Here is a 16,226-nt window from a genome sequence, read left to right as displayed (position 1 = left end):
ATCTTTTTCTCGCATGATTTGCGTATGAGATATACGTGATACCATGAATGTGTGATGACTGATGAGGGTGTAGTTTTACATCAAATAAGTGTATACACCGTATAGTTTGAGTCGTCATTTTGTCGTTTACAATTACCTTCTTCATCTTATAATATAGTTCTCAACTTCTCGTTATTCTTTTTAGATGTCTCAAATATTTCTATTTTAATTTTTTCTACTTTAAGTAATTATTTTACTGTAATTTTATTGGTTTTTTTTTGCTCATTTAAGTTACTTCTATTAGTTGAAACAATCAATAATACCAAAAGCCTTCAACTAATGTTATTTTGTTTGTTTTTTGTCTAAAAAAACGACAAATCATTACTTTTCACTATAAGTACAACGTAAAATACAAATCATATCATGTTTTATATTCCTTAATTACTACTCCCTCCGTTCTATAATCTAATTGAAATATTGAATCATTAGACAACTCAAATTAAATCGATGTATAGACTTTTATTTCTACATATCAAAGTAGTACAAGTAGGCTTTGATGATGTTTGTGCATAGACCATGAGACGTAAGTAGAGTAGTTGGAAACTAAAATGCAATTACACTATGCATTTAATTCCTGAGCTAGAGCGGAAGTTGTGCACGTAACATAGGAATATAGGATGACTTAAATTAGTGTATATGTTAAAACCTCCACATCTTGCACTAACTTTTCTTCAATTTATAAGGTTCACTGAATCCTTTTTGCACGTTACTTTAACAAAAAAAAATGTTACACATCCATACAATTAGACAACATTGACGTAGTAAAACAGCAATATTTTCAGTAATTTTTTTAAATTGTTCATTTGAAATATTTCGTAATATAGTCATGTGATATCTTGTTAAATTTGATGTAATGTGCCGTTCTGATAATATCAAATTTCCATTAATTTTAGCAATACCAATTTAGAGATATTACTTTGTCCAGCCCTGATATTAGCATTGATTTTAGTTCAATTTTCGACACTTAAGGTTCAAGCGACACTTAATCAACCAAACTAATAGCACTTATTACAACTTACACGTTCCAAAATAGTAAGTTGGTCAAATTACTTTTTGAATATCTTGAGTCGGGATTTTTAAATCGAGTTAAATCAACTACTTGGGTCAAATCAGGTCGGTCCATAAAACAAGTCGCGTTAACAGCGAGATGTACTAGATTATAATTGGTTCAAGTTCTAATGTTGGCGGTTTTTGAAGGAGCAATGTTACGCTCCTCATCACAGTTTAATCAGTTCTTTATGGATTATATGCATAATAATGATGTTTTCCAGAAGCAAAGCAAGATGATTCAGAAGCCTCATCTGAACATTGCTTGGAAGCCTCCAGTTCATAGTTATCTCAAGTTGAACACGGATGGGTCATCGAAGGCTAAAGACAAAACAAGTGAAGGTGGAGTGATTAGGCGAACAGATGGCTCGTGGTTTATGAGTTTCTCCATTAAGTTTGCTGCCATCAATCCAGCTGCAGCCGAGTTGGCTACTATCGAAGAGGGCCTCTCAATGGCTAAGGACCATAACATCACCAGACTAGAGGTTGAAACAGATACACAAGCACTGAAGATTATGATGGAAAGGGCAAATAAATATCCTCATCACCAACTGAATGCAATCATCTGTGATATAGTGAAGCTCCCGAAAACAAACTGGGTGGTAATTTTCTTACACGCGAAACGTGATGCCAATATTGTAGCCCATAAATTGGCAAGACTAGGAATGGACATGGAGGAAGAAAAAATTACCCACACCACTCCCCCTCAATGCATTGTGGAGGACCATATGCAATAGTTGGTGAATCCTATGACTTCGGGTTAGTTCGTTTTAGTTTCTCATCAATTCCCATGAAGATGTACTTTTGGTTTACATATTTTGGGCTTATGTACTTTGGATATCTAGCTTATGGGTATTATGATTTATGAGGGCTTGGTCCCCTCTAAATGACTTTGATGTAACTAATTGATATGGTAATATAAAACCCTTATTTTGTGTTAAAAAAATCTGCAAGAGTTTTTGGTTTATAAAGATCCTTAAATTGAAAAAGGCCATCACCTATATAGTTTGCATGCAATCTAGTTAGCTACTAACACACATTCACGTGATACCACCTATTTATTGGCACTTTATGAAAGACAATATTGTGTATCTCCAACAAAACCCCAAACTCTCAACCTCCAGAAAAAATGAAATATAACATTAGTTGATGTCACGCCATGATGGTAATTTGCTAGTTCGATATTTAAGTTGCACTGCACTTATTTCAAAAGACAGAAGTTCAAATAAATGATTTACCAAAAAGTTTAGCTAAATTTAGTAAAAATCAGTTTAGCAAGTTCAAATCAGTCAAAACAATTTAGCCAGGTTCAGATCAGTCACAACAATTTAGCCAAATTTAGATCAATCAAAATCATTTTGAATAAAACACGCTTATTAGAGTAACTAAAAGTATTCCTTCTCAAAAGATCGACAATGTGTTATTGCAACTCGACTTGACCAATAAATAAATCCAGTTCAATTCAAGCTCTATTCAACTAAAATTACTCGAGACTCGAGAGTGACCTGGAAATAATGCAGATATTTAACAAAACATATATATGAAGCAAAAAATATAGAAAAATGTTTATATATATATATGAAGCTGCCTTCCCATTTCCTTCTTCTATGTTACATTTCTCTGTAAATTAAGAGTATTATGTTACAAATCAAAATCGGTGGGTGCAAGCACCACGGCTAAGAAATTTCTCTTACACTGAAAAGATTAGCAAAAGCTCCCATTGAACTCTAAACAAAATAAATTTCACAAGCTAATACATCTCCCATCTAAACGACAATTTTCTCAACCGTTGCAACTATACGGGAAGCTGATTATACTTCCCTTACGAAAGAATCGGGTTTTCTCATGCTAGGAGGCTCAAAATTGCCATCAAAACCCTAGCTCCTGGAATGACCAGCATCTAAGCCGAGGCAGGTGCGACACAACCTAACAGCATCGTCTTTTCCATATGAGAAAAGCTCTGAAGAAAGTTGATAGCTGCACCAAATGCTAATGTACAGAACATGCAGAAAGAGCTCAGTCCAATCTACGAATTCGTAGTTTCAAGGAGCAAGCTTTCGAGGCGGGAAACTGGAATTTCAATCTCACAGCCTCTGCTGCCAATTTCCCCGAGCTTGGCTAGGGTTTTGTTTTCTCCCCGCAAAGGGAGGGGGGTAATGAGTAAATCACAACCACAATTCATGAAACCCAATCAGTGAGGAATAACATATGGCAAAGCATGAATATCTACTGGCTCTAACCACAAGGCTCTTTCCCATACCTGCGGCGTTTCATCGATCCCAGACAATTTAACGTCTGGCCTCCTTGTTGAGGAGCTATTGCTGTTAAATAGCCACTCTTGGTCAACAAGATCAGACCATTCATCTAATTTAGGTACTACAAGCACCTGGCCGAGATACTTTGTATCTGGATGAGGTGGCTTTGCAGGAGCATCAGATTTCCGTTCTGCTTTTGCAGTTGTTTCTCGAGAAGATTGTGTGCAGGGACCGGCAATTGTGCCATTGATTTTGCATTCCTTGCCATCCATTTTAATTTTCATGGGTGGTCTCTGCGTATCATCATGAGGAAGATTACGTTCCCCTTTAATATTCACGGGTGGCCTCTGGGTAGCGGGAGCAAATGCAGCAGAGTTCTGGCAAGGCTCCAAGATCCTTCCATTTTCTGTCAACTGATGAGGGGAAGTCGTTGTCCTTGCCATCTTATTAGGCCCAGTGACAAGCTCTGTCGAGATAAACCCAAACATAAGTAGCATTTACATAAGCTACAGATAAAATTCAAGGATCGTACATATATCATTGGCATGATAAATCAAACTAGTACGTACATTTGAACACCAATTCCAATCTTTCAAAGGGCAGGGAATAGGATCTAGACTGCAATTGTACTAGGGGCTGAGTCCCTTAATTTTTCTTTTCATTTTTAACCACCACTAATATCTAAAGAATATTTATGTATCAAATGAAGCAGTTTCCACAAGCAGTCAAAAACAATGCTGATAAAGAGCTCACCATCATAAGTACCATTGAGCCCAATGTCCTTCCGTTTCCTATTATTCACAGTAGGAGTATGATGATTGCTATCCTTTGTTATGTTATGAAACCCCACACTCTGGACGCCTGAAACATCCTTCATGGTTCCATTCTTTGCACTTGGCTTCAGTAAGTGGTTCTCACTGCCATCTTTCATTCTTGTCATTTGTAAGTGCTTCTCTTCATATGTTGTCTTTGCTACCTCCTCTTTCTTCTTCTCCTTTTCCCTGTCCTTGAGGACTGATTTCTCTCGGTCTTTTTCCTTTCTTCTATCTCCTTTTTTATCATCACCTTCTTTCTCTCTAACCTTCTCCTTCCCTTCCACTTTCTGCTCAATCTTCTTCTCCACAGGTCTGAGAATACCTCCAACTCTGTTTTGAACCACACCAACAGACTTTGGATCCAAAGGGATTTTACTAGGTCTAGCATCCCCGATGACGCCTCGTCCATCCATCCTTCCATCAAGGGCTGGTTTCTCCTTGGTCCTCTCCTTTGAATCCAGGAGAGGTCCTCCACTCTTTGCAGCCAATTTGACCACTCCTCCATCCTTGTCCCTCTCCTTTGAATCCAGTAGAGGTCCTCCACTCTTCGCAGCCAATTTGACCACTCCTCCATCCTTGTTTCCCTCAGCACCAACATTCTTATCAGACAATTGATTAACTGTTCTCCTTTCTTCATCCATGCTCTTCCTGCCCAACTCTGGGGTACACTTGAAACTCTTACTGTTAGGAACTTGGTGATTATTCTTATGAACCACCATCCCATTGGGAACTGCAGACAGCCCGCCAATTCTCTTCTCAGCAGAAGTAGCATTTCTGTCATTTTCTCTGTGTTTGCTCTTGTCAGAGGACTTGTGAACATGGCTGTCAGTTGACCCCACAACCTTCTTCTCATCAGAAAGTAAGAGATCACTCTTATGTTTGTCTTTATCCCGGTCCTTCTCCTTATCTTTCTTTTTGTCTTTTTGTTTCTCCTTTCTGTCTTTCTTATCCCGTTGTTTTTCATCATTTCTATCTTTCTCACGTTTTTCTTTGCCTTCTTTCTTTTCTTTGTCTTTCTTCTCCTTTTTGTGCTTCTTCTCCTTTTGTTTTTCCTGAAAGTGACAGCATTGAACCAACTCTAATCAAGCTCAAAACAAGATACCACCAACAAATGAATCAAGACACCAACTTAAGTCCCAAGCTAAGTTTAAGAAAGTAAAAGAGCCTCCTGGTGCTCATTAAGGATTTTCCTGTAGAATGCATATAGTCAGTCTTCATGCCCATCAAATCACCACCACCAGCCACCAAAGTCGATAAATCCATATCAGCACTCCAAGGAGTTGAAACCAAAAACCAGCATTAAAGATATAGGCAAGAGAGTGGAGCCATAGTAAATTATCACTCAAATGGTTTAGATTATAAAACATACAATAACTTGACAAGGATCATTAGTAACAGCTTCAACCCAATATAAGGTGATTTAGACCCCAAGAACCCAAACTAGATATGGAAAAACATTTTACCCTGGCTGTCCCCCACCATACCAACCTCCCCCAATAAGATTGGAAATAAACAACAAGTAGGGGTAAGATAAGATAGAGAAAACTAGAAAAATGAAGGGAGAAACATAGCGGACATAGAAGGCAAAAAAAAAAAAAAAAAAAAAAAAAACGGTGGAAATAAAGGTGATTTAGGCCCCAAGAACCCAAACTAGATATGGAAAAACAATGGCTGGCCCCCACCATACCCAACCTCCCCCAGTAAGATTGGAAATAAACCATAAGGAGGGGTAAGATAAGATAGAGAAATCTAGAAAAATGAAAGGAGAAACATAGGGAACACAGAAGACAAAAGTAAAAAAAAAAAGTGGAAATAAAGGTTGGACTTTGGAGAAGCATAGAGGACACAGAATACTGCTAAGAGCCACAACACACTGAAAAGCCTACTGCTTCTACAAGGGATCAGATCGACATTACGCTTTTACGCTATCCGAAAATTCTCTAATGCCAGCACACTTCTATAACTCAGGCTCATTACTAAAAGCAATTTACCCGTTTCTCAGAAGAAAGGGAAGGGGGGAAAATATATCCTCATAATAAGGGTATATAATACAAAAATCAGGGTTTGTACCACCTCACATCAGCTTTCACCAATTCCAGACCCTCAATTTGACAAAGAATAAACCTATGAATGAGGTTCAGACTTGCAGCCCGCAGGGGCAAAATTCATGAGTAGCTTCAACTCAATTTACATAAAGTCAAAATGAGGTGTACAAAGTCTACAAGACCGACCATCCAGTTTCATGTTTCTAATCAGTGCATCTCTAAGTACCAAGGGAAACAAAAATGGGTTGGCAAAGAGCTTTTTCTAGCCATATTTCCACATAACTCCAGGAAACAACCTTTGAAGGAGATGAGTTCTAAACCTAATATGGTAAACCCAAAACCCAACATACGATAAAAATCATAACCACATTAACCAGCACGAAGATCAGACAAAAAGCAACATCATGAAGGGCAACCAGAGAAATGCACCCAGTCACCAGCATCTCGAACAAAAAAATTAAAAGATGCCAACAAATTTTATATTAACGCCAGGAACAGTACATTTGTTCTGGTAGACTTAAGCAGCTAGCTTCAATAATTAGGTTGCCATCTAGTGAAAAAAAGAGCCATATACACTCCCTGCAGTTTCATGGAATATAGAGCCATATACATTTCCAAATGAAAATTCAAATGCTTCAAAGTACTGAATAATCGAACCAAATGCACTTTCTCCATCTTCTCTTTATGTTTTTGGGTCTCCATCTTTAAGTATACAGACTGAGGAAACAAGTGCCTATTTGAGCCAAAAAGCAAGCAGTTTTCCTCACCCCATATCCCCAACATAAATTAAAGCGATCACTTAAGGTTATGACAGTTTACAAAGATTCGAGTCAAGATACCTGCTCAACAGAAGAGTAGTCACATCGCAGAACAAATCCGGCCAACTAAGTCATACCCGCAAAGATAGTTACTTATCACAAATCACCTCCCCTATCTCACCAAGTGCTTTCTTCCTCTCAAAAAGAGAATGTGAACATGAGCATCACAAGGTAGCTAATTTTTTATTATTTTGAAAAAAAAGACTCATCACTAATAAAGAATTATCAAAGAGCTTACAAGTATTCCTACAACTTTGCTTGAGCACACCTGGTCAGTCAAGGTAAGGAAGTGGACCCAAATGAGCAAAAAGTCACATACACCATATAGTATACAACAACTAGGCGTTAGTCCCAAAATGGTGTGGGGTTGGCTAACAAAAATTACCATAGAAAAAAGTTTCCATGACCATTGAAGCAATTAAAAGCTAATGAAGAAGAGTCTAAATAAAGAAAAATGAGATAGTGAATGAGAGAAGAGTAAGACGAGATAGATACTACGGAACCAAAAGCCGGAGAAGGTGCAAAGAGAGAACCAAAATATGGGGTTATAAAAAAAATTGAATGGTCTAATAAAGAGGTAAAGAGAAAAACAAATGTAAAGATTTGAGAAAATCCTAAAGGAGAATAAACAAAATACTTTTTAGGGAAAAAACTCATAAAACCCAATGAGTAAAGTAAAAATAAATCATAAGGACTAGATACAAAGGCAAGTCGTGTCATCATCATAATTTTCTCCCTCCACTTCACCCTATCCAATGCCATATTTTTTTCTGAATCCCAAGCAAACTCATACTATTTTCATTCACATTTATCAAAGTTTTTTTAGGTTTTCCCAAACAATCCCATCACTATGCTACTTTTCAAGCCTTGTAACTAGTGCATCACTTGGACTGCGCCTGGCATGTTTAAAAAATCTCATAACTCGTTGTATGTAACCCCCTACTTTTTTCCTTTTTTCCTAATTATCTGATTCCTTCACCGATCCTTTCTTATATGTCCACACATTCCGTAGCATATAGCTAAGCAAGTCTAACTATCGTTCGGTAGAATTTTATTTTCAAACTTTTTGGCATGCTAGGATCACATTGAACCTCGAAGCACTCTTCCACTTCAACCCTTTAATTCTATGAGCGACATCACCATCCAATTCCCAATCCTTTTGGATAATACTCCCTCCGTCCCTTAATAGAGTGCCCATTTCTTTTTTGGACACTATTCAAAGGTAAAGAAAGCCCTCAAAAAATATTTCTAATATATAAGAAAAACATAGTCATGTGGATCTTGTTTGATTCGTCTCATTACGTACATTAAGAAAATCAAACTTTTATAATTTTTACTAATATGAAATTAAAGATATTAACGATACAAAACGTGCATTGGCAAACGTGTATTGGAGAAATGGGCACTCTATTAAGGGACGGAGGGAGTAGCTCTTAAATAGCGACAGAAATCAGAACCTTGGATAAATTGGCCATCTAAGGTGATTTCCCCAACCTCCGTGCTTCTAGTCCCATTAAACTTACACTCCAAATATTTTGTGTTATTTCTACTCGACCTAAACGCTTGAGATTTGAAAATTTGTCTTTGTAATTACATCTTGTCTTCCACGCCTTCTCTCGATTCATCAATCAATACAAACATCATCAATCGACAAAACATCATGCACTATCGTCTATGGTATATCATCTTGAATTGACCTCCTCAATTCATCCATGTCTATACCAAATAGAAAAGGGTTAAGTGCATATTCTTGATGCACTCCCATTGTAATATGGAACTCTTCTGTCTTCCCGACAGTGCTAAGTGCTAACTCCCTCGACGCTCATACATGTCCTTAATGATGTCAATAAACTTCCTACAGACTTCTTTCCTTGTTGCAACCCAACAAAGTACGTCCTTCACTACTTCATCATACGCCTTCTCTAAATCAATGAAAATCATATATAAATCCTCCTTATCCCAAAGTTTCATAGTATAACTCATTAGTTTATCCCTTGATAGTCAGCATAATCTTAGACATCACCTTTATTCTTGTACGAAGGGATTAAAGTGATTTTTTTCCACTTCAATGAGGTCTTATTACTTCCCCAGATCTTGTTAACCATTCGAGCCCTCCCCCCCCCCCCCCAAACCAAACATCTCCAAACCTCAATTTGTATGCCATCAGGCTTCATTGTCCTCTTTAATCCCATCTTTTTCGGTAAAATTTTCGTTTCTCCCTCTTAAATTCTCCAAAGAAAACTCGGTTGACCATATCATGACAATTAATTATATCTCCAATATCTTGCCCTTGATCGCTGGTCAATAGGTTATTATTAAGTATGACCTCCATCTAACCTTTATCTCCTTATGTCCCACTAAGTCTTTGGTCGGCATCCTTACATACTAAATCTTCAATATCAGGTGTCTTCTTGTCTCTCATATGAGCGAGTCTATAGATGTCCTATATCTCTTCTTTTGTATCCAATCTTGCATAATGTTCCTGATTCCCTTTTGCGCTGCATCGCGTAGCCTCCTCATACTTCTCATAGTTCACATCGCTCCCACATTGTTCCAATATATTATAGCATTCTTTTTTGCTCTTTATCACTTTTCGTACTTCTTCATTCCACCAAGATGTGTCCTTAGTGGCATCCTTCTCTCCTAGGACCTCCTTTGCCACTCCCTTCCCGATGTGCTCTATCTTAGTCCATGCTGAGTCTATATTTAAATCCATGCTCATGGACCAAGTACCTGCAGTAACCATCAGTCCATCATATCCACAATTTGTGTTAGTCCCCTTGTAATTTCCACCACTTAATCTTAGGCTCTATGTGTGGTCTTCTCTAGTTCTTTTCCTAATATATCTCCTACTTGAAGATCAAGCATATTACCTTACAATCAATATAACTCTTTCTTAAGTAGCTCTTTACGGCTCTCCTCATCCCACATTAATCGATACACGTTACATTTTCGTCTGTCTAATTGATAAACTTCCTAAAATGGAAAGCTTCTACAAATTTTATCATTATTCCTTTTTTCATAGGGGCCTAAACTAATAGAAAGAACCAACTCTTTTATTCAACCCTCAAAAACTTTAAAGCCCCACAACCCACTATCATAAGAAAGAAGAGGAAGAAGATTATGGAAGGGAATGCAGGAAGAACCAATAGTTTGTTTAGGATGCTTTGTATTTGAAAAAAATCAAAACTGTAAATCATGGATAGGGAATTGTACCATTATATTAGGGATTTAAAAAAAATGTAAAGTTGATAATGTAGATATTGAAAGTTAATGTTTGCACGTAAAGTAGTCAGTTTTAGTAAAGTTGAGATATCCCCCCTCCTCATTTCCCTTACAAAATAACTCACATCAGAACAAATGCAAGAAACACATGCATCAATCATCACAATGCCAATTCTTATCATGACATCAACCATTAGGTCCACCACAGCTACCTTCACTGATTTAACATCCTTCTCAAAACCTAAAAATTCCTCACATGGACCCAGCACACAAAGTCGTGAAGACGTTAAGATTACACTAGCACCAGTATTATTCAACAAAAATATATTCTAAGGCTTTGCCTTGGTCACGACTCACGAGTATAAATCATCAACAAACCTCAAACAAAGGCACACGGAGACTTTGAATCTATGTTGCTCAGGGATTCAGTATCTACTCGGATACGGGTGTCCAAGTATCTGACTCGGCTATTTTATGGGAAAAAGACAACTTTTAGTTTAAAATGAAGTATCCAGGTGAAGTGTCGTGTCGGACACAACACCCGATTTTTGAGTTAAATGAAGGTGTCGGAGTAACATAGCTTTAAATCTACACAATACCTTCCTCCCCAAATATTCAACCATCCAACTAAATGCATCATAATGAACGCCAAGAAATGCACTCACTTGTCACACTGGAAGATCTTATCATAACGTCAACCATTAGGTCCACCAGAGCTACCTTCACAAAATCAACACAAGCACTCTAGAATCTCTAACTCATTTCGTGACTTGATAACATTCTCCTATAAACCTAATAAGCACTCAGCCACTAACTTAGACCCAGAACACTTAGCATACTCGTCATCGCACTCAGACCTTATGCAACCCATGAACCCAAAAGTAGAACTACATTGGCAAACAATAAACAGGGAGAAGGACAATCAAATGTACTACTTTCAACAATAGTATAGCCAACATTCACCCATACACGAGACTAACCTAATATACAATGTCGACAAGATCAAAAACATTATCCAACACATACAGCCATAAAATGTGATAAACCTATAGTTGGAGTCTCAAATAGAAAATCACGACTATGAGAATGGTTGTGGCAACCGAGAAAACAGGGAGAAGGAATTCATTTCTTTATTAGTCGCAGCAGGGGAGGGGGGAGCAAAACGAATGCCTGAAGTTAAAATTAGAATCCTACAAGGGCCAGGCAAACCAGAACCATTCCTTCCCCCTGAAAGAAAAGGCCAGAGAACAAAAAAAGTCTTCTTATCATTACTGTTCTACCACCAAAAGAAAATCCTCCAATGTTCTAACAATTGCAACTAAATCCCCCCAAGCACAAGAAAACACAGTATTTTTCTCGTCAACTTAGATTTAACATAAATATTTCAATGTCAACAGTGAGACTTATTTTCAGATGGAGATATCTTATTGTAGCCACTACACCTCTTACTTGCCAAGATCTACATGAGGAAGAGAAGCAGATATAAAGACACTTATAAAAGCTCAGTTTGTCTCACGAATGGAGCTGTCAAACAAATTATCATAGTCCTGTTCGCAGCTACTTTATGCAGTTTATTACCCTCAACTTCAACATTTGCAAGAAGGGCAAGAAAAAACAGGTGACCCGTGAATCTCCTAAAACCTCTGACTCTGTCATGCCTATTTGTGTTCATACAAAGTAAATGCTTTATGTACATGTATTTTATTTTATTTTACAAAAGGTGTTTTGCACTGTAAAAGTATATGTATAAGTTGAGATCCACTACAAAAAAAAGTATAAGCACATCAACCACAAATGGTTATACTAACTCCAACTATCCAATAAAGTCCTCCATCGATTACAAAGGAACAAACTATATGTGAGAATCTCATGCGAAAAAGGAAATTCTGGTTATGAACCTTGCCATGAGAAGCTTTAACGCAGTCCTTATAGACCATAGTTCAAAAATGCGGTTTCAGTAACGGTTGCAGTTTCGTTGGAACGGAACGGATACGTTCATCTCAGACCACGTCACGGTTGTGGCGGCAAGAATTTGCTTTTAAATGTTTTCAGGTGTTATAAATAGTTCCCTATAAATGGAAGCATAGTGGTAGTCCAAAGCTTTTAGAAGAAAAAAATATTGGGACCCAAAGTATAGAAGAAATAAAGAAATAATAATAATAATAAAACGGAAAAGTAATGCAAATAGAAAAGAAGCAATAAAAAAAAGAAAATAGAGCCTCCCATCAAAAAAGAAACTAAGAAAGCATGTGAATTAGAGATGGCCAACACTGGACCAATCCACTCCATCCATCCTACCTCGCCTCTTGGGTTGTGTGGGATGAGCCCACGAAAAAGCCCGGTCCAGCCCACCTTGAACCGTGAAATTAGTGGGTGGGTCGTGTGCCATATTTTTTTCCCCAAACCCATGAAAGCCCGCTACTAAAAACCGCCCAACCTAATCCATGAAACTGGTTCAACCCGTCCCATGAACCGAACCAAGCAAGTCCAAGTAATTATTCAACCAAATTGTGTATATTTTAATCAAATTGTATATATTTTAATCAAATTTCATATATTATAATTCAATCAAAATTCAAAAATAATGAAATTCTTCATTAATATTAATAATTGTATATATTTTAATTAACTTTAAAGGTTTTATGTAACAATAATAAATGATTCCAACAATTAAATAATTTTGAAAATAAAAAATTCTCACGCTGGCCCGCCAACCCGCTAGGCCCACGAACCGCAAGAACAGCTTATCGAACCATGAAAATCAGTAACAGACCAATGTGGGCCAAGATTTTTCTGCCCGTGGACCAAGCCGCCCAAACTGTGAATTTCACGGTCCAGTCATGGGCCATGAAATCTCAGCCCGGTCCACTTGAGCCCACGGATCAGCCCGCCTAACCTGCATCGTGGCCATCTCTAATGTGAATTGTGAGTAGAGATAAGACCGACAGATGCAACACATAAAAATAAAAACTGACAAAGCAATAAATAAGAAATTGGGAGAGGAGGGAGAAAAGAAATTTAGAAAAGAAGCTGTCAGTTGTCAAAGCTTTAGGAGAAAGAAAAGATAAAAAATGTCATACTTAATTATGGCGACTACATGCACCTTTTCTCTTTCCTCTTCTTCTGAGATTTTCAGAGCTTCTTCTCCTCTTCAACTATTTCTACCAGTGTTACCTAATTCGCTATCTAATTCGCCTTTTGAATTCGCCAATTCGCCAAAAATGAACCAAAACCGACCATAATTCGCTTTTCTCAATTCGCGATTCGCGGGGAAATTAGGGAATTAGGTAACACTGATTTCTACTCCTCAATTTCAAATCTGAGGTTAGTATTTTTTTGGGAGAAATTGCAGGTGATTCGGGGTTGTAAGGCTCGATGCGAGCGAGATTTCGTGGTTTTTTTTCACCGTGATGAATCAGCTTATTTCGGTTCAGTCGGCTTCAAATCCGTTATGAAACGGGCGCACCGAACCGAAACAGCCGCATTTTGATACTATGTTATAGATATAAACTTAAGATGCTATGCCTTGCAAAGAGTAATGATAGCAGGCATAGGAGGATAATAGATCAGCCTACAATAAACATAAAGAAATTTGCTTCACAGAATCTGAAAGAAACTTCTGGACTCTTACCAAGCATCAACGACAATCTCTACAACTAATTGAAACCTAGATGTGTAAAGCTTAATCAGCTTATTCATGTAGGATCTTGTCAAGCCTCAAGATTCACTCAAGTGAAAATTATTGAAAATCGACTTTTATAGACAAATTTCTTCACACAAAGAAGAAAATGCACATGATATCTTGAAAGCAATTAGCAACTGTATTAGTACTTTAGTAGTCTGTGGATTGGCTCAAGTAAGTAAGTGATAACCACTGTCTAAACTTTAAAGCATAGTTGATCTCCGAGTTCAAAAAATGTATAGTTTAAACTACTATATCCCAAAAGGTTTGAAACACTCAGAAAAAAGCAAAACACAAGGGCATGCTTCTAATGCTTTGGCTATCATATTAACAACTTAAATAATAAATATACAACACCTATATATGATCCCTATGCAATTGTAACCATATACAGAAACTCTTCAAATATACTAGCTTTGTGGAATCAAAGGAGGGTTGTTTGTTCAGAAACCACCAACTTCATCTACATCGTACAAACAGACGCCTTCTCAGAATCCCGTAACATCGTTTCTACTGGATACGTACTCATTTGACGTTAGTTACATAATCGAGATAATTAGTTTGATTTGATTGATAGAATGCAATTATACATCTAGTTAGTCAAGCCCTGCCACCTTGGGTTTGTTAGTGTCCTTTACATTGCACGCAAGTATAGAATATCCTGGTAATAAACAAATAAAAACCGAGACTCAACTCTACTACCAATGTCTATTTGAATTATATCCGCATTCACCATTATCTACAACTTTCAAGTAACCAAATCCACGACATTTCTTGTATAGCAGGGTGTCAAAGAACTCACATGGAAAGCTAAGACTAATAGACTGTGGTTCAAAAAGAAAATTATGGATCATGTATCAAGATAAAGAAAATAATTAATTAAATGTGAAGTGTGTGATTGCAACAGGTTCTATGGATACTTCATAAGGAAAAAAAAAAAGTTAGATTCCATACCCATTAATGATCAAAGCATATTATTAGCAGAAATGGCCGAAGCTCCTCTATGGAACATTCAGAAGTGGTGAAGTTTAGGTTATTGCATATTCTTAGGTAAGTCCTCAAATACTACTAAATCAGGTTCATTTTAGGACGCACCTTTAAAATTTGGTATCATGGAAAAATCGAAATTCCACATTCCATGGACGAGAACAGAGTACGAGTTGCTAAAGTGTCATTTGAACTACATCCCCCCACCACACCCAATACACACCCCACTGGTGGAAAGGGTATCAGCAAAAGGTTCCATTTCAACATAGAGTTTCACATGAACATAACGGATCACAGCCAATTCAAAAGCATAGGTTTTAACCTTTTTTAGCAAGTCAGTGTCGTCCTCTTTAGTCTTCCTTTCGTATCCCGGTGGAGGGAAAGGAAAGCAACGCGACATTGCAAAACTTCCAAGGGCCTCAGGAATCTGTCACCCCTTGCAAGCGCAACTGCTTCAACTAGTAAGCTATTGCTAGGGCGATACTCCGAATGGGGACCAAACCAACAACTAAGCTCTTGTCCATGCACCATGTCCCCACATTCATTTCCAGCTTCAAAATTCTTCCATAAACTCAGTCTCAACTCTCAAACCCACAAACTCAATAATTCAAATCCACACAACCCACTTTCCACAAACACCCACCAACAATCTCTAGCTGAACCAACAAACCCTGTAAAATTATACAAATTTCAATATCACCAATCAATTCAGCAACATATAAACATACAACAATTCAACAAAACTTGAACTAATTCAATTGATTAAACTTTCAAACTATTCACCTAATTAACTTACTACTAATTCATAAAATCATCTCAAACTTCTATTTCAACAAGAATCAGTGGCATATCAAAGAGGGGTTAAGTGGGTTCAACTGAAACCCCAAAATCTGAATTTTTTTTAGCTTATCAGTGAATAAGATTGAAAAATAAATACACAAATTCTGAATTCTTACTAAAATATTTGTGGGTAATCTATAAAATTTGAATCTTAAAGCTTATAGTAAAAATTAGTCCAAAACAAACCTTCAATTTTTTGGAAGATCCAACTTTCAGGTTTACGTCGAAAAAAGGATCTTCAATTTGTTTTCTCTCAGTGTTTTTTTTATCTGCTCATGAAACTTTGATGCTGAAATTACGATTTTGTGGGTGTTTGATTTGTCAACTTTTTACATACAAAACTGGAATGGATGAATGAATGTAGAGAGAGATGGAAATTGTAATCGAGGGTTGCGCAAATTGTGTAAGGGTTAGAAACTTCTTCTTTTTTAATGTTTCCTTTTCTTTTTCTTTGTTTCTCTCTCTTTTTCCTC

General features: G+C 37.2%; 2 protein-coding genes across 2 annotated transcripts; one reads left to right on the top strand and one right to left on the bottom strand.

Moving 5' to 3' along the window:
• Positions 1–1,241: 1,241 nt before the first annotated feature.
• Positions 1,242–1,823, top strand: LOC125495797 (uncharacterized). Its single transcript, XM_048640626.1, has one exon. It carries the CDS (start codon positions 1,242–1,244, stop codon positions 1,821–1,823), a length of 582 nt encoding a protein of 193 aa, XP_048496583.1.
• Positions 1,824–2,639: 816 nt separating this feature from the next.
• On the bottom strand, positions 2,640–16,226 carry LOC104889784 (uncharacterized). The gene is made up of 4 exons (XM_010675089.4): positions 15,940–16,226; positions 15,236–15,584; positions 4,095–5,208; positions 2,640–3,807 (listed from the first exon to the last, which is right to left on the bottom strand). Exons 2-4 carry the CDS (start codon positions 15,311–15,313, stop codon positions 3,278–3,280), a joined length of 1,722 nt encoding a protein of 573 aa, XP_010673391.2. The 5' UTR covers positions 15,314–15,584; positions 15,940–16,226; the 3' UTR covers positions 2,640–3,277.

Source organism: Beta vulgaris, chromosome 3 (assembly GCF_026745355.1).
Source record: "Beta vulgaris subsp. vulgaris cultivar EL10 chromosome 3, EL10.2, whole genome shotgun sequence".
NCBI classification, from domain to species: Eukaryota; Viridiplantae; Streptophyta; class Magnoliopsida; order Caryophyllales; family Amaranthaceae; genus Beta; species Beta vulgaris.
This window is presented reverse-complemented; position numbering and strand designations above follow the sequence as displayed.